The sequence below is a fragment of the Eubalaena glacialis genome, chromosome 10 (genome assembly GCF_028564815.1).
Source record: "Eubalaena glacialis isolate mEubGla1 chromosome 10, mEubGla1.1.hap2.+ XY, whole genome shotgun sequence".
Lineage (NCBI taxonomy): Eukaryota > Metazoa > Chordata > Mammalia > Artiodactyla > Balaenidae > Eubalaena > Eubalaena glacialis.
In genome coordinates, this window is record NC_083725.1 from 25,841,557 (window position 1) to 25,864,839 (window position 23,283).

A 23,283-nucleotide genomic window follows, 5' to 3' on the forward strand; every position below is an offset into this window, starting at 1 on the left:
TTATTCAATGATGATTACTTAACTGAAAAATTAATATAACTCATGTCAAACACTAAGAGTATTTGTGGATATTAAGAATTTATGGATAATTGCCACTATTCATTCCCCTTTCGTCTCATTTACAACCATGACAGGGGCTCCCCCTGAGGCCTTGATTGTGTCCGTTGAGACACATTTCACAGCTTTCTTGGAACCTCCTTAAATGTGCCGATTTAAAATTCCTCCAGTCATCATGCTTATTGTCTCTGAATGATACGTATTTTTGAAGTTTTCTTCTCTCTGCATGGTTTCTGTTTCTTTATAGTGGCTTTATTTCTGCCTGTTTTAGACTCTCTTTCATGTCTGAGGCTTTCTTTACTGTCAGTCAGATTACCTACATATGATTGCTCTGTATGTCCTGGACTTTTTCACAACACAGAGGAATCAGATACCTTACATGGTGGCTCATGCTTCCAAAGGCAGCTCAATCCCTGATCTCTAGATCAAAGCCTTTTCTTTAAAAAAACTTTTTTATTGATGTATAATTGTTTTACAATGTTGTGTTAATTTCTGCTGTACAGCGAAGTGATTCAGTTATACATACATATATATATACACATTTTTAAAAAATATTCTTTTCCATTATGGTTTATCATAGGATATTGAATATAGTTCCCCATGCTATACAGTAGGACCTTGTTGTTTACCATTCTATATATAATAGCTAACATCTGCTAACCCCAACCTCCCACTCTATTCCTCCCCCAACCCCCTCTTCCTTGGCAACCACAAGTCTGTTCTCTATGTCCATGAGTTTGTTTCTGTTTCATAAGTAGGTTCATTTGTGTCATATTTTAGATTCCACATATAAGTGATATCATATGGTATTTGTCTTTCTCTTTCTGACTTCACTTAGTATGATAATCTCTAGTTGCATCCATGTTGCTGCAAATGGCATTATTTCATTCTTTTTTATGGCTGAGTAGTATTTCATTGTATACATGTACCACATCTTCTTTATCCACAGATGAAAGACTTTTCTAATGTAGCCCTAAAAGTCACATAGTGTCAAATCTGCTTATTCTCTTGGTCAACCAACTGGTCAGCCCAGTTGGGCTGGGTGAGAGGAACAAAAAACCTACCTTTTAATGGGAGGAGTATCAAAGAATTTGAGGACATGTTTTTAACCATCACACTCAAACATCTAGTAATACTTGGCTACCTGTAAATATTTTTTACTAAATAAAAAGCCAACTGGATTCAAAGCTGATTGGAAGCTCTGAGCACGTAGGTAGGGTTTGTTGATGGTGAGCATGACTGTAGAGTGATATGATTGGGCTGCTTCACTGGGGAGACCCAGAGGTCAGCATCTTCAGCTATTTTCTCTTGGGATGTTCAGATTTCAGAGAAGGCCCTTGTCAGTCTCTTGCCAAAGTGATAGGAATTGGGTAGGAGAAGGAGCCTGGGTCTCAGTCTTCATCATCACTTTCAGTATGGTTTGCCATCAGCTGTACCTGATTCTCATCAGACCAGAGACCCTTTATTTTTCTCTCCCTGTAAAGTACACCAGCCTCTGCTGAGGAGAGGGAAGGACAGAAGCTGTCTCCTGGGGAAGGGGATTTAAGCCTCTAAGAGCTTCTTAACGTATTTTCAAGCAATCTTGCTATTTTTGGTCTTATTATGTTAACCCTCATTTCTGAGATATCTAATGCTGCCAATTCTTGAACCTTTTGGGGAGTCCTGTGGAATAAATCAGGTTGCTTCTTACCTTTCCATGCCACCTGTTAGGGATTTGCTCTCTCAAGACTACTAAATCATTTACCACTTAATCTGTTTTCCAGCTTTCAAAATGAGATTTTCTTGCTTTGTTTCTGATTTTTATCCTTGTGGGTTTATGCTTTCTTAGGAAAATTCCTTTCTATTAACTTTAGTGGAATTTCAGAAGGGAGCATAATGCATACACTAATTATGTCATCTTTAACTGGAAGTCCTGCTTAAGCAGATGTAAAAGAAGACAGAATCCTAGATAACATAATCACTATTAATTTAGGAATTTAGATAAAGTAAATGGCTGTTAACTTGTGACTTTATCACATTTTAAAATTGAACTGGGGAACAACACTCTCCTGTGGTAGATTTGGGGTGGAATGATTGTGTCTTAACCATACTTAGAAAGAGTGGCAGACCTGTTTAGCAACATAACAGCAGAAAAAAGGCTGAAAGAAACATAAAGAGAAGAATTTTGAAATTTTCTTGCTAAGAAAGCTCAGGTACGAGGCCCTCAGTGCAGTAAGCATGGTTTAAATGGTTTAAAAGACATTTCTCTTTTAAATTGCTTAGATTGCTTGAAGACTTGGTAGACTATCGTTTTATGTTCCTCCAAACCAGTTTGTGTCTGACCAGCAAGGATCATAATGACACACAGCTACATTTTAGGATTCTGCCTCTAAAATTAGAGAATAGCATCTGAGGGCTCTACTAAACGGTCTCGGTCTTTATCTTCTGAAACCTCAGCACAACTGCAACCCCAAAGGATACCCCTCAGGCAAGGACAACATAAGGCTCTGGTTCAGGGTCAACGATACTTCCCTCTACTAGCACCTACACTTAGAAAGGGCTGCAAACACTACCCTCTGTAGCACTAGTAGTGGTAGCAGTAAAAGTAATACCAATGACAACTCTACCACCATCTATATCACCCATTAAACCACCACCTTCTCTTTCTAATGTTCACTGAGCACTAACTATGGGACTAGCTAATAAAAAACTTTTTATCCTCATCTCATTTTACCTCCATAGCAGCTCTATGAGGAAAGGACTCCTTTTATAGATGAGATAGCTGAGGCTTAGAGATGGTAGTTAACGTAGATCTGGGAGTCAACTCAGGCTGTCTTCAGAGCCTGCACTCTTAAGTGTTATGCCATGTTGGATCAGAGGAAGAAAGACATCTCTGATGTCTTTAAGTCAGATGGGAAGTTGATACATTGAATATTTATTAGGCAAGAGCTGGGAACGAGGAAAGATTCATGATGCCTGAAAATATGTGTAGGTTGTGAATGAGAAAACAAAATCAAAACCAAAGGAGGAAGTTCAAAGGCTCCAATGCAGCCAAATCACAAAGATCTCTCAGCTTCAACCCTTGTCTAGAGTGTTCTATAGAAACCTATATCAATAATTAAGTAACAGGACACTTACAGAATGTTTGCTGGAAGTGAGATAATGTTGGAGCTTCTGGAGCGATGTTGTAGAAATGAGTTTTTAGAGCTCCACTCACCAGTAGATTATATGCCAGATCAGTTATATTGATGCCCACAATTGCAAACGAGTACCTGTAAAGTGCAAGCCACACCAACTGTATATCACATATGAGAAGTTAAGCATTTCAAAAAATGATAATTTGATATTTAAATTGTTATTATCAGAGTGTCAGATTTCCCTTCTCTCCCCAACTTATCAAAACCCTGAATCTTATAAATTACCAGAAATTTTTAATAATGTATGCCAAAAGAATTGAGAGTTCATATGCTTTGACTTGGTAATGCCATTCCCAAATATATGAGAGAAAAAAACAGAAAATGACAAAGCTTTATATGCAATGATAGTCATTACAGCATTATTTATATGGCAAAGACATGTAAACTATTCATATATCCTAAAGAAGATGATTGGTGAAATAAATTATGGTAATCTCATATAACATATTACAACTAGTAAAAACCATACTCCTAAACATTATTTAAGCAGGATATAAAACATTATGTATAGAACAAGCCAAGTTTTATTTTACACACAAATGTGCAGAAAAACTAGAGTGAAATTCCACAAAATATTAATATGGGTATATTAGAGTAATATGATTAGGGTGATTGTTTGGTTTACTTTCCTATATTTTTGAAATTTTCTATAATAAACCTTATATTACCTTTAAAATGAGGAAAAATTTAACTAGTATCTTAACACTCAGGGTATATTTTCTAGTCCATTTTCTACATGTCTATCTAAAATGAAGTGAAACTGAGTTCTTAAGTCCTCTCTGGTATTATAAATCCAGCACATTAAAAAAAAGGAGTTCTCTGCTCAGAAATATTTTTGGATGAAATGGGGCATTATAAAAAAAGACCTTCTAAAGTAAACTTTTAACTAATAGCCTGATACTTCATAGAAATCCTTAAAAGAAGACTAGCAAATACAATTCCAAATTATGATTTTTGAAAATCATTTCCATACAGTTATAACTTTCTAAACTTCATCACTTGGTCACAGGCAAAGTAGTATCATATAATCATACAAGTAAATACAAAAACATATAAACAGGTCTTTTCCAAAATTCAACTGGATTATGTATTTCCATCAGGACAAGTGCATTTTCATCCTTGTCATTTTTTGCAGTGCTCTTCTGACAACCTTTATATATGAAGTCCCACACTCACCCAATTGCTTTATCCATCCTTTTCTTCTCCCATTCTGCTTTGCTGAATTTGCTGAATAAATGAATGAATGAATGAATGAGTAAATAAATAAATAAGACTTCTCTAATTGATACCTGTTCTCTTTTAATGTTTTTGTTAAAACTGTTGACTAGATGTGGGGATGTCTGTAACGCAGTTATCAAACACTAATCAATTTAAATGTTATTAACTAAAAAGCCACAATACAATTTATATGGAGCTCAGAAATGGAATTATTTAAAGCCATGCTACTTATTCTTTATTCACTATAGTACAGCAGTGAGAGACAGACCTAAAGGCCAAACATACTCTTTTATATTATCCATTAATTATCAAATAATACTTCCTCCTCTAGCAAGATGCTACCTCAGTCATGATTCCCCACTGCATTTCTTTTGGTTTTCCCTCATGGCAATTATCCTACTCAGCCTTATTTGTGATGTCTGGCACACAGCAGATGCCAAATAAATGTTTACTGTTAAATAATTGAGTTAGTGAAAAAAAGAAAGAAGGAAAGAATAAAAGAGAGAGAGGGAGGGAGGGAAGAAGGGAAGGAGGAACTTATAGGTTTTAAAAATTCTGTTCCAACAGGTGTTGTGGCATTTCCTCTGGCTCAGCTAAGACAGCTAAATCATAGTAGCTCCATTTTAATCCATTTTTATAATTTGAGTTTCTGAATAAGACTGAAGAAAGGGTTCTATAATAAAAGCATTCTGAAAATACTGACTTGCATTCTATTACTTCGTGTACTTTCTTATTCCCCCTATTCTCACCTACTTCCATACTGCCAGTATCTTGTAGGCAGGAACCATGTTGCACTCTTCTTTGTGGCCAATGTGAACTTTCGTTCAGTGTTCTACACTAAAAATTGTGGTTAGCCTTGGAATTAAATAAAATTTTAAAACTAGAGTTATTATGAACATTTAGCTTCCATCTAAGTAGGAGAAAGGAGAGTTCTTTATAAAACAATGCAAACACTACATTAAAAGACACACATGTAACACACACACAGCACAGGCCCACAAAAACATGATGCAAAACTGTTATTTTACTATACTTACTTTCTACTCTGTAAATGACTGGCTCTAATTCAAAGTAACTGTCTTTAATTCATGTTAAAATAAGCCACTTCTTTTTAAAGTGCAACTGCCAATTAACAAACCAACAAGTCAGCCAAAGAGGCATCATGAGATTTTTACCTTAAAAGACTCATATCCAAACTAAAATGAGTTAGGTGTGAAATTTAAGAAATTTTATATAAACAAATTTGTAAGCACCTATTTTCTCTTCAACAAAGCTTTGTAAATACATAGTATCTCTGTATTTTGTTAAATTAAATCTATCTGCATTGGAAATATAAGAAAAGGCCAAATGACCTCCACTCATTTGATTACTTATAGGATATCCTGGTCCAAACAGAAGGAATTCCTCTCTTCAGGAAACACACACACAACAAACAAACAAAAATACAAACTATCAAAATTCTTCTCTTAAACTTAAACCTACTTTTATCTCTCAAGTTACTTCAGAATTCAATAGATTGATCTTCACAAGAGCAATAACGTATAATGCTTGCTGAAGGGTAGACAGGAAAAACTTTCCTTAGTATTTATGACTTCTCCCTATTCAACACCTGAAATATTCAGGGCCTGAAAGAACCTATGTTGATATCACTATGGGTTAATATGTATTTCTTTCAGACATTTGTGAAGGACAGTACTGTTTTCAAAACATTCTGATTTGTATTCAATGACATTTACCATCAATTTGAAGTGATTAATACTTGAACTTCATCTAGTCAATTTTATTGTAGCTTGAGGGACAAAGTGTGTGCGTGCCCACACAGACACACACATACACACACACACACAAATACTAGTCTCTTCTTAAATAAGAGTAATCACACCCTCAAATAATTCCTCTCTGGTGGCCAACACAGGATATAAAATTATAAAGCCTTTCTTTGAGAATGGCTCAGACAAAATCAATCCCTCTCCAATGGTTAATAAAAAAAATATATTTTAAGCTTATTGTCACTTCCTAAGGACCATGGAGGATTCATGTCTTTTAACTGATGCTTCTCCAAGGAATGTCAGTGCACACAGACTCCCCAGCCAATTTTAATCAGAGAGGTTTCAGAGTCTCTACATTACAGAAACATGTAATTCAGACAATGTAGTTAAAAAATTAAAAGTTTGATTTTAACCATGTGATATATGAAGAAAAAGTTATGATTTTAGTGCTTTTCTCGAAGTAAATAAAACGTAAAGAAAATGAAAATTTAAACTTATAAAAAGATTATAATTATAAATTTGGGAAGTATAGGATAATTTAATGAATCTTAGCCAATTGAAGCTAGAGTAAGTATAATAGTAAGATGGGAGGGGAGCCACAAATTCAACCTGTTTATAGATTTTGAGAGTGGTATGATGAAATCTGGGACTTATTTAGCAAACATGAACACTAACAAGATAACCTGTCATGCTGAGGAGAAAAAAGTGATACAAAACTATGAGTACAAAATAGAAGAACTCCTTATAATAAGAGTAACTAAAGCATGTATACACTCTTTATAGTAATACAATTAGAAATACATTAATAGAAGAGGAGATTTGCTCTGTGCAGCATAATTCCCAGATGAAATGTCCCTCTCTTGGAGTAGATGGGGGCAGAAATGTGTGGTAATGTGTTCAGCCTTTAGGTGAAGTTTCAAAATGTTTCTCCAACAGACATGGCTGTAGAAAGGCTCTTTGACATTTTCTATCAGGTCAGTCTAATCTGGTTTTTCCTTCATCAAAACACAGCCCAAACGTAATGAACTATATTACATAAAAAGTTGGGAAATGTTTGCTTTTTGAAAATTTTTCATGAATTTATATTACTTTAAAAATTCTTACCCATACTTATTCTAAAATAACATAAAAGCAAGAAAAAACAAAAGCAAAGAAAAATACCTTATTTCCTCTTTAGTGATATCCCTAATGTAATCAGTTAAAGACAAAAATTTAGAAAGGTAAATGAAAATGCAAACAATTTAGAATCTAGAATTTTATTAAGAAAAAAAAAAGAGCCTCAGCAATTTTAGACTTTCTCACTTGGTCCCTGACTTCAAGACTTCCATTCTTCCCTCTATTCCCCCACTGTGGTCCCTTGTCTCTGAACTCTTTCTTCCATACTCTGCTTTCTCCTTCTTCTATGCCCACCTCCTCAATCTTCCTAGACACCAGAGATGTTATCAACCCCTCAAGTACACATCTCACTTGAACAGTGCCACTTTACATCCTAAACCCTGTAACAAGTACCTGACATTATAACCTTCCTATTCAGCATTTGTCAAAAGGGCTTGTTTGAAAGAGCTTTAAGCCTCACTTCTGGTGGGTTGACTCTCTTGAGAATCTCATCAATAGAGCCATATAGGAGATGAAATTAATTCTACCTAATCCACAAAGCCTAATCCACCTTTCATTTTCAACAATTACCTGCATTTTGGATGAAGAGAATCAGATAGGACCTGCTGAGCTGTTGCAGCATCCCTTTCTGCAAAATACCTGCAGTTGGAGGGAAAGAAAACCATAACTCCATATCTTTTGAATACATTCATTTCAATCCAATTTGAGGCCATTTTGGATTCAGAGATGGACACCAGCATAAGCATACAACCTGTGTCAGCTCCTCCAGAGAATGAACAGCTTTTCATAATAGAGTTTTCCAAATATAATGACAGTATAATAGGGTAGTTGTAAAACCCACAAAGATTTAGGAATGATTCTAGTAGGTTTGAAATTTTAATTATGAACTTTACCATTCCTTAGCGAGCCAAAGATATTCTTATTAATGAGGGGTATAGATTCTTATTAGGAAGGCTGGATGAGGCCCCTCAGAAGGCAGAAGAAACTTGGATGAAGGGACATGGTAAGAGGCTGTGACAGCCAAAGGGCAGAGAAAGGATGAGACTAGAGGAGGTGATAAAAGTTCAAATGTATTTTCTTGGAGAATATTCATGGGGTGTTGTTAGAATTCTGGATGAAAATATCTTATGGAGCTTAGAGATGTTTAAAAAATTCTGTTCTGGGAAGAAAGGGGCAATGAAGTTTCCCTTCCCACATACAAAAAGCTTACATACCCTCAAAAATATATCATAAAAAATACTTCATAAAGACAATTATAAAATACAACTACATATAGCATGTATCATTTAATTTGATGTGTATTTCCTGCATATATCTAAAGGATAAAACAACCTCTTAAATTTTCTCTCAGAAAAGTTCAAAGCTAGTCAGCAAATTTAGTAAACATGTTTAGGATTATTAATGAAATTGAGTCTCTTCATACTTTTGTTGGTCATTTAGGTTTCTTCTTTTATAGCTTTTCTGTTCACATTTCTTGGTCCAGTATATCTAAAAATGTCCTCAAATAAATAAGATAAATAAGCCTACAGATAATAATATACTGGATATGGATCCTTTATCAATTATGTGAGTGTCAGTCTTGGCTTTCTTTTCATTTTATTTATGGTGGCTTATAGAAGGTTTTGATTTTAATGTGTGAGATTTATTGATTTTTCTTTTACAGTTTGTGCTTTTTTGGTTTTTATCTTTAAGAGATCCCTCCTTACTCACATATCTTAAAGATGTTCTCCTAAAAGTTGTAAATATTTGTTTCTGACATTCAATTTGTAAACTGAGGCAAGGTAGAGATTTTTTTAATTTAATTTTCAAATTTTTTTAATTTAATTTTCAATTGCCCCAGCTCTACTTATTTAAAAGCTCATCCTTTACCCACTTATTTGTAACACCACCTTTGTCATCAAAATTTACCTTTTTATTCATTCACATTACATAATAGTGTAACATTTAAAACATTTACCAGTGGGGAGGGGGAGCAGGGAAAAAATAGGAGTGGGGGAGTGGGAGGTACAAACTATAGGTATAAGATAGGCTACAAGGATGTATTGTACAACACGGGGAATATAGCTAATATTTTGTAATAACTGTAAATGGAGTGTAACTTTTAAAAATTGTATAAAAAATTTACCATCTTAAAAAAAAAGCATGGGCGATTATTAAACTTTTTAAATTTAAAATAAAAGATCTTAGGGGGAAATGGGTGCCATTAAAAATGCCATTTTTTCTTTTAAAAATATATCACTATCCTCACTAGTAGGGTAGTGTCAAAGGACACAAGAACCAACCTAAAAGGACTCCTTTTTTCTTGAAAAATAATGGCTACAAATGACCCAATTGAAGCATGAAAAAAATAATGAGCACAATTATTAAATCACATAAACATACAAAAACCAGGAGTTAAAGTGATAATTTAAAAATATAAAGCAAAAAAAGAAAAGTTTGATCACTAACAAGGGGACTAGGGCATCAATTCCTCACTCTGAAAATTGGCAACTTATTTACTTGAGCAGCTGTCCTGCCTATATTTTAATTTATTTATTTTATTTATTTAAAAAAAAATTTTTTTTTTGGCTGTGTTGTGCCTTCGTTGCTGCGTGTGGGCTTTCTCTAGTTGGCGGTGAGCGTGGGGCTACTTTTCATTGCAGTGCGCAGGCTTCTCATTGCGGTGGCTTCTCTTGTTCCGGAGCATGGGCTCTAGGCATGTGGGCTTCAGTAGTTATGGCACCCGGGCTCAGTAGCTGTGACTCGTGGGCCCTAGAGCGCAGGCTCAGTAGTTGTGGCACATGGGCTTAGTTGCTCTGCAGCATGTGGGATCTCCCTGGACCAGGGTTTGAACCCATGTCCCCTGCATTGGCAGGCGGATTCTTTTTTTTTTTAAAGATTGATTGATTGATTGATTGATTGCTATGTTGGGTCTTCATTTCTGTGCTAGGGCTTTCTCTAGTTGTGGCAAGTGGGGGCCACTCTTCATCGTGGTGTGCAGGCCTCTCACTATCGTGGCCTCTCTTGTTGCGGAGCACAGGCTCCAGATGCGCAGGCTCAGTAGTTGTGGCTCACGGGCCTAGTTGCTCCGCGGCATGTGGGATCCTCCCAGACCAGGGCTCGAACCCGTGTCCCCTGCATTAGCAAGCAGACTCTCAACCACTGAGCCACCAGGGAAGCCCTGGCAGGCAGATTCTTAACCACTGCGCCACCAAGGAAGCCCCCTGCCTATATTTTAGAGAAACCAAATAACCATATTTAATAAAGGAAACTGTCTTTACAGAATTTTAGGCAACAACTGTGGGAAGAATAATAGAATTAGAAAAGCACTTTTTGCATAATTAATTGGTTCAGTGAAGATAACTGGAGGAAATGGTTAGATAAAGGGCTGATGGGGACTTTATAACGGAGCCATTAGGCTGTGATTCCTCTGATTCATCTCAGCATAAGACTGAGAGTGGGGATGCTGCAGGCCTCCCACCAAGATGTTAGCATGAACCTATTCAAGCCTTTCCGAGTACCTCTGATTTTCAAGGCATACCGGGGATGGGTACAAATGAAAACAAATACAGATTGTGGGATATTTTATAGGACAGTTGACCTAGAATCTTGCATGAATTAATGACATGATGGAGGGGCAAAAGGAGAGGACAGAGGGGGAGAGACTGACTTAATTAAAAAGGACCAGAGAGCAAAGTAGAAATAGAGACTCAGAGGTAGAGAACAAACGTATGTCTACCAAGAGGGCAAGGTGGGGGGTGAATTGGGAGATTGGGATTGACATATATACACTATTGATACTATGTATAAAATAGATAACAAACGAGAACCTACTGTATAGCTCAGGGAACTCTACTCTATGCTCTGTGGTAACCTAAATGGGAAGGAAATCTAAAAACGAGGGGATATATGTATACATATAGCTGATTCACTTTGCTGTACAACAGAAACTAACAGAACATTGTAAAGCAACTATACTCCAATATAAATTAATTAAAGAAAAATAAGATGACAAAAAAAAAAAAAAAAACGAGAGAGATATAATCACTAAGTGCAATGCATAGATCTTACATGGAACTGGATCAGATCAAACCAGCTGTAACAAGACATATTTGAGAGAATTGGGAAATTTGAATATGGTCGGGATATAGATGATACCAAAGAATCATTGTTAATTTTGTTAGGTGTAATAATGTCATTGGGGTTAATGTAAGGTAATATTGATGTCTTTTAGAGCTATATATTGAAATATTAGGGTGAAACAACAAACAGCATAGGATTTTCATTAACACACTTCTACCAAAAAAACAAGTGTTGCAAGTATTTCAAAATCTCAATAGTTACTGAATCTGGGTGATCAGTGTAAAAGGAGTTCTTTATAATCGTTCCTCTGTTTTTGAATATAATTGAAATTTTTCATAATAAAAAACTAAAAATAAATTTGAGATTTGTTTAAAAGAATCCATGAAGTTTGCCAAATAAAAGGAAGATGGTAATAGCTTTTTAAATTTTATGAACCTGAGTTCAAGTCAGAGGACTTGAATGTTTTCCTGGAGTCTCCTGGTAAGTGGCTTTTGGGACTAATAAATCAACTTTGACATTTCAGTATGAGGAGACCAGGACATCACTTTAAAACTCAACCACTCTTCATTTTACTTACTGCAAATTGTATAGTCCCAAAAGTCCCATTCCTCGAAAATCTGTTTTAGGATCATCACCTTGGAAACCAATTTCACACCACTGCTTAGAAATCCGGGATTCCAGCGGAGTATTGGGCTTCAAGAATTTCCATAACTGAAGAAAAGAAAAAAATTAGCCTGTTGATATACACACATATAATACTCTTCCTTATTGACTGAAATTTAGTAAACTACATTATTAAGAGGAACTTTGGAAATCAGAATATATGCAAATACATTACAATTGAAGATTTGATCATCTTTCAATTATCTATGACAGCAGCTCTCAAAGTATGATCAAAAGACTCCTAGGAGGGACCCTAAGACCTTTTCAGAGAGCCTGGGAGGTTAAAAACTATTTTTTTTTAAAACATTTTTTTGTGCTGGCAAAGCAGCTGTCGTTTTTGTTTTTTTTTAGTTAATTAATTAATTTATTTTTATTAATTAATTTATATTTATTTATTTTTGGCTGTGTTGGGTCTTCGTTGTTTTGTGCGAGGGCTTTCTCTAGTTGTGGCAAGCGGGGGCCACTCTTCATCGTGGTGCACAGGCCTCTCACTGTCGCGGCCTCTCTTGTTGCAGAGCACAGGCTCCAGACGCGCAGGCTCAGTAGTTGTGGCTCACAGGCCTAGTTGCTCCATGGCATGTGGGATCTTCCCAGACCAGGGCTCGAACCCATGTCCCCTGCACTGGCAGGCAGATTCTCAACCACTGCACCACCAGGGAAGCCCTAAAAACTATTTTGCAATAAAACTAAGAGGTTACTTGTCTTTCACTCTCATCTTCTCATGTATAAGAATACAGTGGAATTTTCCAGAGGCTGAATGATATGTGATGATCTCATTGCTCTGAAGGCAATGGAATGTACACTTGTATATTCTGGTGTTTTCAATCTTTCTGTTTTAGGTCGTAAACAGAAATGTGTGTGTGTGTGTGTATGTGTATATGTGTGCGTGTGTGTGTGTGTATATATATATATATATATACACACATATATATGTATGTATGTATGTATGTATAAATATATACACATACACACAATCTTCTACAAAAGTTATTTGGAGTCTTCAAAAATATTTAAGAGAATAAAGAGAAGGGGAGAAGAGGATAAAATTTGAGGGTATGCATTATTCAAATCCTCAGATGATTATCTCACTTTATAAACAAAACTTTTAGCAGCATTGTTAATAAAAAGAAAAGTGAACTGACGAGTTTCATTTCTCATCTATAACAAGGGTAAGAGTAAACAAGCATCATATAGCAGAATAAAGAAAGATCAGTAGGGAGACCTTCAAGAGGGCAGAAGAGTAAGACGCGATCACCTTCCTCCCCACAAATACATCAGAAATACATCTACATGTGGAACAACTCCTACAGAACAACTACTGAACGCTGGCAGAAGACCTCAGACCTCCCCAAAAGCAAAAAACTCCCCACGTACCTGGGTAGGGCAAAAGAAAAAAGAAAAAACAGAGACAAAAGAATAGGGACAGGACCTGCACCAGTGGGAGGGATCTGGGAAGGTGGAAAAGTTTCCACACACTAGGAAGCCGCTTCACTGGCAGAGACGGTGGGTGGCGGGGTGGGGGGTGGAGCTTCAGAGCCATGGAGGAGAGCACAGCAACAAGGGTGCAGAGGGCAAAGCGGAGAGATTCCCGCACAGAGGATCAGTGCCAACCAGCACTCACCAGCCTGAGAGGCTTGTCTGCTCACCTGCCGGGGCGGGTGGGGGCTGGGAGCTGAGGCTCCAGCTTCTGAGGTCAGATCACAGGGAGAGGACTGGGGCTGGCTGTGTGAACACAGCCTGAAGGGGGCTAGTGTGCTACAGGTAGCCAGGAGTGTGTCCGGGAAAAAGTCTGGAACTGCTGAAGAGGTAAGAGACTTTTTCTTGCCTCTTTGTTTCCTGGTGGGTGAGGATAGGGGATTAAGAGCACAGCCTAAACAAGCTCCAGAGACGGGTGTGAGCCGTGGCTATCAGCGCGGACCCCAGAGACGGGCATGAGATGCTAAGGCTGCTGCTGCAGCCACCAAGAAGCCTGTGTGCAAGCACAGGTCACTATCCACACCTCCACTCCCGGGAGTCCGTGCAGCCCGCCACTGCCAGAGTCCTGTGATCCAGGGACAACTTCCCCGGGAAAACACACGGTGCACCTCAGGCTGTTGCAACGTTATGCCAGCCTCTGCCACCGCAGGCTCGCCCCACATTCCATACCCCTCCCTTCCCCCTGTACCCCCCCGCCTGAGTGAGCCAGAACCCCCTAATCAGCTGCTACTTTAACCCTGTCCTGCCTGAGTGAAGAACAGACGCCTTCAGGTGTCCTACATGCAAAGGCGGAGCCAAATCCAAAGCTGGACCCCAGGAGCTGTGCGAACAAAGAAGAGAAAGGGAAATCTCTCTCAGCAGCCTCAGGATCAGCAGATTAAATCTCTATGATCAACTTGATGTACCCTGCATTGGTGGGATGCCTGAATAGACAACGAATCATCCCAAATTGAGGTGGTGGACTTTGGGAGCAACAATATATATATTTATTTCCTTTTTCTCTTTTTGTGAGTGTGTATGTGTATACTTCTATGTGTGATTTTGTCTGTATAGCTTTGCTTTTACCATTTGTCCTAGGGTTATGACTGTCCTTTTTTCTTTTAGTATAGTTTTTAGCACTTGATATCATTGGTGGGTTTGTTTTTTGGTTTGGTTGCTCACTTCTTTCCTTCTTTTTTATTTTTAATAATTATTTTTTATTTTAATAACTTTATTTTATTTATTTATTTTTCCTTTCTTTCTTTCCTTTTTTCTCCCTTTTATTCTGAGCCGTGAGGCTGACAGGGTCTTGGTGCTCCGGCTGGGTGTCAGCCCTGTGCCTCTGACGTGGGAGAGCTGAGTTCAGGACATTGGTACACCAGAGACCCCCCAGCTCCACGTAATATCAAATGTCAAAAATCTCCCAGAGATCTCCATCTCAACGCCAAGACCCAGCTCCACTCAATGACCAGCAAGCTGCAATGCTGAACACCCTATGCCAAACAACTAGGAAGACAGGAACACAACCCTACCCACTAGCACAAAGGCTGCTTAAAATCATAATAAGGTCACAGACACCCCAAAACACACCACCAGACGTGGATCTGCCCACCAGAAAGACAAGATCCAGCCTTATCCAACAGAACACAGGCACTAGTCCCCTCCACCAGGAAGCTGACACAACCCATTGAACCAACCTTAGCCCCTGGGGGCAGACACCAAAAATAACAGGAACTACAAACCTGCAGCCTGTGAAAAGGACACGCCAGACACAGTAAGTTAAGCAAAATGAGAAGACAGAGAAACACACAGCAGGTGAAGGAAAAAGGTAAAAACCCACCAGAGCAAAAAAATGAAGAGGAAATAAGCAGTCTACCTGAAAAAGATTTCAGAGTAATGATAGTAAAGATGATCCAAAATCCTGGAAATAGAATGGAGAAAGTACAAGAAACGTTTAACAAGGACCTAGAAGAACTAAAGAACAAACAAACAATGCAGAACAACACAGTAAATGAAATTAAAAATGATCTACAAGGAATCAATACCATAAAAACTGAGGCAGAAGAACAGATAAGTGACCTGGAAGATAAAATAGTGGAAATAACTACTGCAGAGCAGAATAAAGAAAAAAGAATGAAAAGAATTGAGGACAGTCTCAGAGACCTCTGGGACAACATTAAACGCACCAACATTTGAATTGTAGGGGTCACAGAAGGAGAAGAGAAAAAGAAAGGGACTGAGAAGATATTTGAAGAGATTATAGTTGAAAACTTCCCTAATATGGGGAAGGAAATAGTTAATCAAGTCAAGGAAGTGCACAGAGTCCCATACAGGATAAATCCAAGGAGAAACACGTCAAGACACATATTAATCAAACTATCAAAAATTCAATACCATGAAAACATATTAAAAGCAGCAAGGGAAAACAACAAATAACATACAAGGGAATCCCCATAAGGTTAACAGCTGAACTTTCAGCAGAAACTCTGCAAGCCTGAAGGGGGTGGCAGGACACATTTAAAGTGATGAAAGGGAAAAAACCTACAACCAAGATTACTCTACCCAGCAAGGATCTCATTCAGATTTGATGGAGAAATTAAAACCTTTACAGACAAGCAAAAGCTAAGAGAATTCAGCACCACAAAACCAGCTTTACAACAAATGCTAAGGGAACTTCTCTAGGCAGGAAACATGACAGAAGGAAAAGACCTACAATAAGAAACCTAAAACAATTAAGAAAATGGTCATAGAAACATACATATCAGTAATTACCTTAAATGTAAATGGATTAAATGTTCGAACCAAAAGACATAGACTGGCTGAATGGGTACAAAAACAAGATCCATATATATGCTGTCTACAAGAGACCCACTTCAGACCTAGGGACACATACAGACTGAAAGTGAGGGGATGGAAAAAGATATTCCATGCAAATGGAAATCAAAAGAAAGCTGGAGTAGCAATTTTCATATCAGACAAAATAGACTTTAAAACAAAGACTATTACAAGAGACAAAGAAGGACACGACATAATGATCAAGGGATCAATCCAAGAAGAAGATATAACAATTGTAAATATTTATGCACCCAACATAGGAGCACCTCAATACATAAGGCAAATGCTAACAGCCATAAAAAGGGAAATCAACAGTAACACAATCATACTAGGGGACTTTAACAACCCATTTTCACCAATGGACAGATCATCCAAAATGAAAATAAATAAGGAAACACAGGCTTTAAATGATACATTAAAAAAGATGGACTTAATATTTATAGGACCTTCCATCCAAAAACAACAGAATACACTTTCTTCTCAAGTGCTCATGGAACATTCTCCAGGATAGATCATATCTTGGGTCACAAATCAAGCCTTGGTAAATTTAAGAAAATTGAAATCATATCAAGTATCTTTTCTGACCACAACGCTATGAGACTAGATATCAATTACAGGAAAAATCTGTAAAAAATACAAACACATGGAGGCTAAACAATACACTACTTAATAACCAAGTGATCACTGAAGAAATCAAAGAGGAAATCAAAAAATACCTAGAAACAAATGACAATGAAAATACGATGACCCAAAACCTATGGGAAGCAGCAAAAGCAGTTCTAAGGGGGAAGTTTAGAGCAATACAATTCTACCTTTAGAAACAAGAAATATCTGAAATAAACAACCTAACCTTACACCTAAAGCAATTAGAGAAAGAAGAATAACAAAACTCCAAAGTTAGCCGAAGGAAAGAAATCATAAAGATCAGATCAGAAATAAATGAAAAAGAAATGAAGGAAACAATAGCAAAAATCAACGAAACTAAAAGCTGGTTCTTTGAGAAGATAAACAAAATTGATAAACCATTAGCCAGACTCATCAAGAAAAAAAGGGAGAAGACTCAAATCAACAGAATTAGAAATGAAAAAGGAGAACTAACAACTGACACTATAGAGATACAAAGGATCATGAGAGATTACTACAAGCAACTATATGCCAATAAAATGGACAACCTGGAAGAAATGGACAAATTCTTAAAAAAGCACAACATTCCAAGACTGAACCAGGAAGAAACAGAAAATATAAACAGAACAATCACAATCACTGAAATTGAAACTGTGATTAAAAATCTTCCAACAAACAAAAGCCCAGGACCAGATGGCTTCACAGGCAAATTGTACCAAACATTTAGAGCAGAGCTAACACCTATCCTTCTCAAACTCTTCCAAAATATAGCAGAGGAAGAGCACTCCCAAACTCATTCTACAAGGCCACCATCACCCTGATACCAAAACCAGACAAAGATGTCACAAAGAAAGAAAACTACAGGCCAATATCACTGATGAACATAGATGCAAAAATCCTCAACAAAATACTAGCAAACAAAATCCAACAGCACATTAAAAGGATCATACACCATGATCAAGTGGGGTTTATCCCAGGAATGCAATGATTCTTCAATATACGCAAATCAATCAATGTGATACACCATATTAACAAATTGAAGAATAAAAACTATATCATCCTCTCAATAGATGCTGAAAAACTTTTGACAAAATTCAACACCCATTTATGATAAAAACCCTCCAGAAAGTAGCCATAGAAGGAACTTATCTCAACATAATAAAGGTCATATATGACAAGCCCACAACCAACATCTTCCTCAATAGTGAAAAACTGAAACCATTTCCACTAAGATCAGGAACAAGACAAGGTTGCCCACTCTCACCACTATTATTCAACATTGTTTTGGAAGATTTAGCCACAGAAATCAGAGAAGAAAAAGAAATAAAAGGAATCCAAATTGGAAAAGAAGAAGTAAAACTGTCACTGTTTGCAGATGACATGATACTATACATAGAGAATCCTAAAGATGCTACCAGGAAACTACTAGAGCTCATCAATGAATTTGGTAAAGTAGCAGGATACAAAATTAATGCACAGAAATCTCTTGCATTCCTATACACTAATGATGAAAAATCTGATAAGGAAATTAAGGAAACACTCCCATTTACCATTGCAACAAAAAGAATAAAATACCTAGGAATAAACCTACCTAAGGAGACCAAAGGCCTGTATGCAGGAAACTATAAGACACTGATGAATAAAATCAAAGGTGATACAAACAGATGGAGAGATATACCATGTTCTTGGATGGGAAGAATCAACATTGTGAAAATGACTGTATTACCCAATGCAATCTACAGATTCAGTGCAATCCCTACCAAACCACCAATGGCATTTTTCACAGAACTAGAACAAAAAATTTCACAATTTGTATGGAAACACAAAAGACCACAAATAGCCAAAGCAATCTTGAGAGAGGAAATTGGAGCTGGAGGAATCAGGTTCCCTGACTTCAGACTATACTACAAAGCTACAGTAATCAAGACAATATGGTACTGGCACAAAAACAGAAATATCCTGTTCAATGGAACAGGATAGAAAGCCCAGAGATAAACCCACGCGTATATGGTCACCTTATTTTTGATAAAGGAGGCAAGAATATTCAATAGAGAAAAGACAGCCTCTTCAATAAATGGTGCTGGGAAAACTGGACAGCTACATGTAAAAGAATGAAATTAGAACACTCCCTAACACCATACACAAAAATAAACTCAAAATGGATTAAAGACCTAAATGTAAGGTGTAAAAGCTATAAAACTCTTAGAGGAAAACATAGGCAGAACACTCTATGACATAAATCACAGCAAGATCGTTTTTGACCCACCTCCTAGAGAAATGGGAATAAAAACAAAAGTAGACAAATGGGACCTAATGAAACTTAAAAGCTTTTGCACAGCAAAGGAAAACATAAACAAGAAGAAAAGACAACCCTCAGAATGGGAGAAAATATTTGCAAATGGAGCAACTGACAAAGAATTAATCTCCAAAATTTACAAGCAGCTCATGCAGCTCAATATCAAAAAAACAAACAACCCAATCCAAAAATGGGCAGAAGACCTAAATAGACATTTCTCCAAAGAAGATATACAGATGGCCAACAAACACATGAAAGAATGCTCAACATCATTAATCCTTAGAGAAATGCAAATCAAAACTATAATGAGGTACCACCTCACACCAGTCAGAATGGCCATCATCAAAAAATCTACAAACAATAAATGCTGGAGAGGGTGTGGAGAAAAGGGAACCCTCTTGCACTGTTGGTGGGAATGTAAATTGATACAGCCACTATGGAGAACAGTACGGAGGTTCCTTAAAAAACTAAAAATAGAACTACCATATGACCCAGCAATCCCACTACTGGGCATATACCCTGAGAAAACCATAGTTCAAAAAGAGTCATGTACCACAATGTTCATTGCAGCACTATTTACAATAGCCAGGGCATGGAAGCACCTAAGTGTCCATCAATAGATGAATGGATAAAGAAGATGTGGCACATATATACAATGGAATATTACTCAGCCATAAAAAGAAATGAAACTGAGTTATTTGTAGTGAGGTGGATGGGCCTAGAGTCTGTCATACAGAATGAAGTAAGTCAGAAAGAGAAAAACAAATACCGTATGCTAACACATATATATGGAATCTAAAAAAAAAAAAAAAAATGGTCATGAAGAACCTAGGGGCAGGACGGGAATAAAGATGCAGACCTACTAGAGAATGGACTTGAGGATACGGGGAGGGGGAAGGGTAAGCTGGGACAAACTGAGAGAGTGGCATGGACATATATACACTACCAAACGTAAAATCGATATCTAGTGGGAAGCAGCTGCATAGCACAGGGCGATCAGCTCGGTGCTTTGTGACCACCTAGACAGGTGGGATAGGGAGGGTGGGAGGGAGGGAGATGCAAGAGGGAGGAGATATGGGGATATATGTATATGTATAGCTGATTCACTTTGTTATAAAGCAGAAACTAACGCACCATTGTAAAGCAATTATACTCCAATAAAGATGTTAAAAAATAAATAAATAAGTAAATAAACAAACTAAAAAAGTAGAAAAAAAAAGAAAAATCAGTCATGTTCATGAATAAACCTCAAAAGTTATTATCATCTTTAAGAGTTACCTAAAATAATTTTAATTATGATCAATTATATTTTAATGGACAAATATAAATTCTAAACACTATGCTCTTCACTGCTTAAGAAACTGGTTGTACTTTTTAAACTTTGTATAGAAAGATAGACTCAGCACATATCATTACTTGAGAGAGGGAGAAAGTCTGAGACCCACAACTGTATAAACATGTAATTTCAAAACATAAGTGCTTTCTAGTAAATAAAGACAGGCATGTAAACAAATTTACTTTTTAGACTATTAATAATATTTTATATTATATCTTCATTATAGACAGGGACATATATAAAATTTCCTATTACTACTTAAGACATAATTCATCTTTTTTTTGAATTTTATTCTTTTATTTTTTTTATACAGCAGGTTCTTATTAGTTATCTATTTTATGCATATTAGTGTATATATGTCAATCCCAATCTCCCAATTCATACCACCACCACCACCCTCTCCCCCCACCGCTTTCCCCCCTTGGTGTCCATACGTTTGTTGTCTACATCTGTGTCTCTATTTCTGTCTTGCAAAATGGTTCATCTGTACCATTTTTCTAGATTCCACGTATATGCATTAATATACCATATTTATTTTTCTCTTTCTGGCTTACTTCACTCTGTATGACAGTCTCTAGGTCCATCCACATCTCTACAAATGACCCAATTTCATTCCTTTTTATGGCTGAGTAATATTCCATTGTATACATGTACCACATCTTCTTTATCCATTTGTCTGTTGATGGGCATTTAGCTTGTTTCCATGTCCTGGCTATTGTAAATAGTGCTGCAATGAACATTGGGGTGCATGTCTCTTTTTGAATTATGGTTTTCTCAGGGTATATGCCCAGTAGTGGGATTGCTGGGTCATATGGTAGTTCTATTTTTAGTTTTTTAAGGAACCTCCATACTGTTCTCCATAGTGGCTGTATCAATTTACGTTCCCACCAACAGTGAAATAGGGTTCTTTTTTCTCCACACCCTCTCCAGCATTTGTTGTTTGTAGATTTTCTGATGATGCCCATTCTAACTGGTGTGCAGTGATACCTCTTTGCAGTTTTGATATTCATTTCTCTAAAACTTAGTGATGTTGAGCAGCTTTTCATGTGCCTCTTGGCCATCTGTATGTCTTCTTTGGAGAAATGTCTATTTAGGTCTTCTGCCCATTTTTTGATTGGGTTGTTTGTTTTTTTAATATTGAGCTGCATGACATAATTCATCTTTTAAATTGCTAATTCTACGTTATATGGATTTTAAAGCTTAAACAGAACAGTAATACCCAAACATCTTGCTTTATAGTGAACTGTCACATTTGACATAGTATAAAGCAATGTCCAAGACAGGAAATACTAACCAAAAAAAAGTTGTAATTCATCAAAGTTATTTTAGGCAGTAATCCAAAATTACTTATTATTCAAATGATACAATATTTTATGTTTTAGCACAATAGGTAAATTCAATCTAAAGGGTGAGAGAAAAATTTCAGAGGAAAGAAAGTAAATCTATCATGCTTGAAAGCAAAACATTGGTATAAGAAATCTCTTTTTATATTGCACATATAAGAATTTGCCAGTGCTCTGTATTCTTCAAAACAGAAAAAGTTTTAATTCATCAGAAGAGTACTAAAAACTGAGAAAAAATGTCTCCTTTAAAAAATCCTTTGGGAACTGATTTGGTTACTGCCACAATGAAAACAAAACAAAACAAAAGGAAACAGATTGCAAAGCTCATCACATTCACCTGAACAATGATTGGAAGTAATCTCAGGGCCCTATACAGTTTAAAAATATCTGGTCTCATCAAGTGAGTGGAGTAAAATGGCAACAGCAAGCATTTCATGTCTACAACTAAGTTATAAACCTCCTTCATTCAGGGAATACTTTGGGAGAGTAAAAGGTTTGAATAATAAAATACTTCAAAAATAAATTACAAAAAAGAAATTCTATTTTAATAATTTCATGTACCACAACAAACTAGATTAATGGCTAAAAAGTGTTCTTAATAATTTCTTAATACTGTCTGCTTTAACACAGGTCACTTTCATGGAAAATGAAAGTGGATTATGCTAAACCACTTATATGAAATACTACCAAGTATTACATTTCCTGTAAGAATTCTTGAGTTACTGGATTCTCTTCTGATAGATAAGTTCTTCCTTGAGAAATAAAGGGAGGAGGGAGGGTAGCTCTGAAAGGTAAGGTCATTTCTTGTACCTAGGAAGCTGACTGGAAATCTGAACTAAGGTGGTGGGCCTCTGGTGGGGGGATCTGAGGAGTCTAGCCATCTAAAGCTGTACTACTGGGAGTAGAGTTATTACAAAGCCACCTGCCAAGTGCAGGAGATGAGAGCTAGGAAGGGTGATTCCCATGGCAGGTGACAAGCTACAGATGTGGAGGCTGCACGCTGAGTCAGCCCATCATCCGTCATGGCCTGTGCTCTGTTTAATTCTCTTCTCTTTTCATTCAGTGTTTATCTCAAGCTTATTTGAACACTTCTGCCCTGTCTCAGGTCTGCTGCAGAACAGAAAGAGCAAGGGCATTTGTCCTTCCATTCATTCTAGGAGAAGCAGCTCTACCCATCAGGAGATCTTTTAATTCTGGATTATATTTTTTTCTATTAAGTACTTGAATCCACCTAAATTTTTACCTTTACTATTAATTTGGTTAGAAAACATTTAATAGAAATGTCCATTTGAATAAATCATATGGACAGTGCTACATGAATGTAAAGTGATGT

At 36.8% G+C, this 23,283-nt stretch overlaps 2 protein-coding genes across 4 annotated transcripts in view; one reads left to right on the forward strand and one right to left on the reverse strand.

The window, feature by feature from the left end:
* The window catches only part of ALKBH8 (alkB homolog 8, tRNA methyltransferase), a 253,312-nt gene that overhangs the window by 57,115 nt on the left and 172,914 nt on the right, over positions 1-23,283 (forward strand). The window lies entirely within an intron of this gene.
* The window catches only part of ELMOD1 (ELMO domain containing 1), a 101,413-nt gene that overhangs the window by 8,085 nt on the left and 70,045 nt on the right, over positions 1-23,283 (reverse strand). For all 3 annotated transcript variants that reach the window (XM_061202587.1, XM_061202585.1, XM_061202586.1), the window contains 4 exons: positions 11,976-12,109; positions 7,907-7,975; positions 4,410-4,460; positions 3,175-3,308 (listed from right to left, as the gene is read on the reverse strand). In XM_061202587.1, the coding sequence (XP_061058570.1) occupies positions 3,175-3,308; positions 4,410-4,460; positions 7,907-7,975; positions 11,976-12,109 (388 nt within the window). The remainder of the gene's footprint in view (positions 1-3,174; positions 3,309-4,409; positions 4,461-7,906; positions 7,976-11,975; positions 12,110-23,283) is intronic.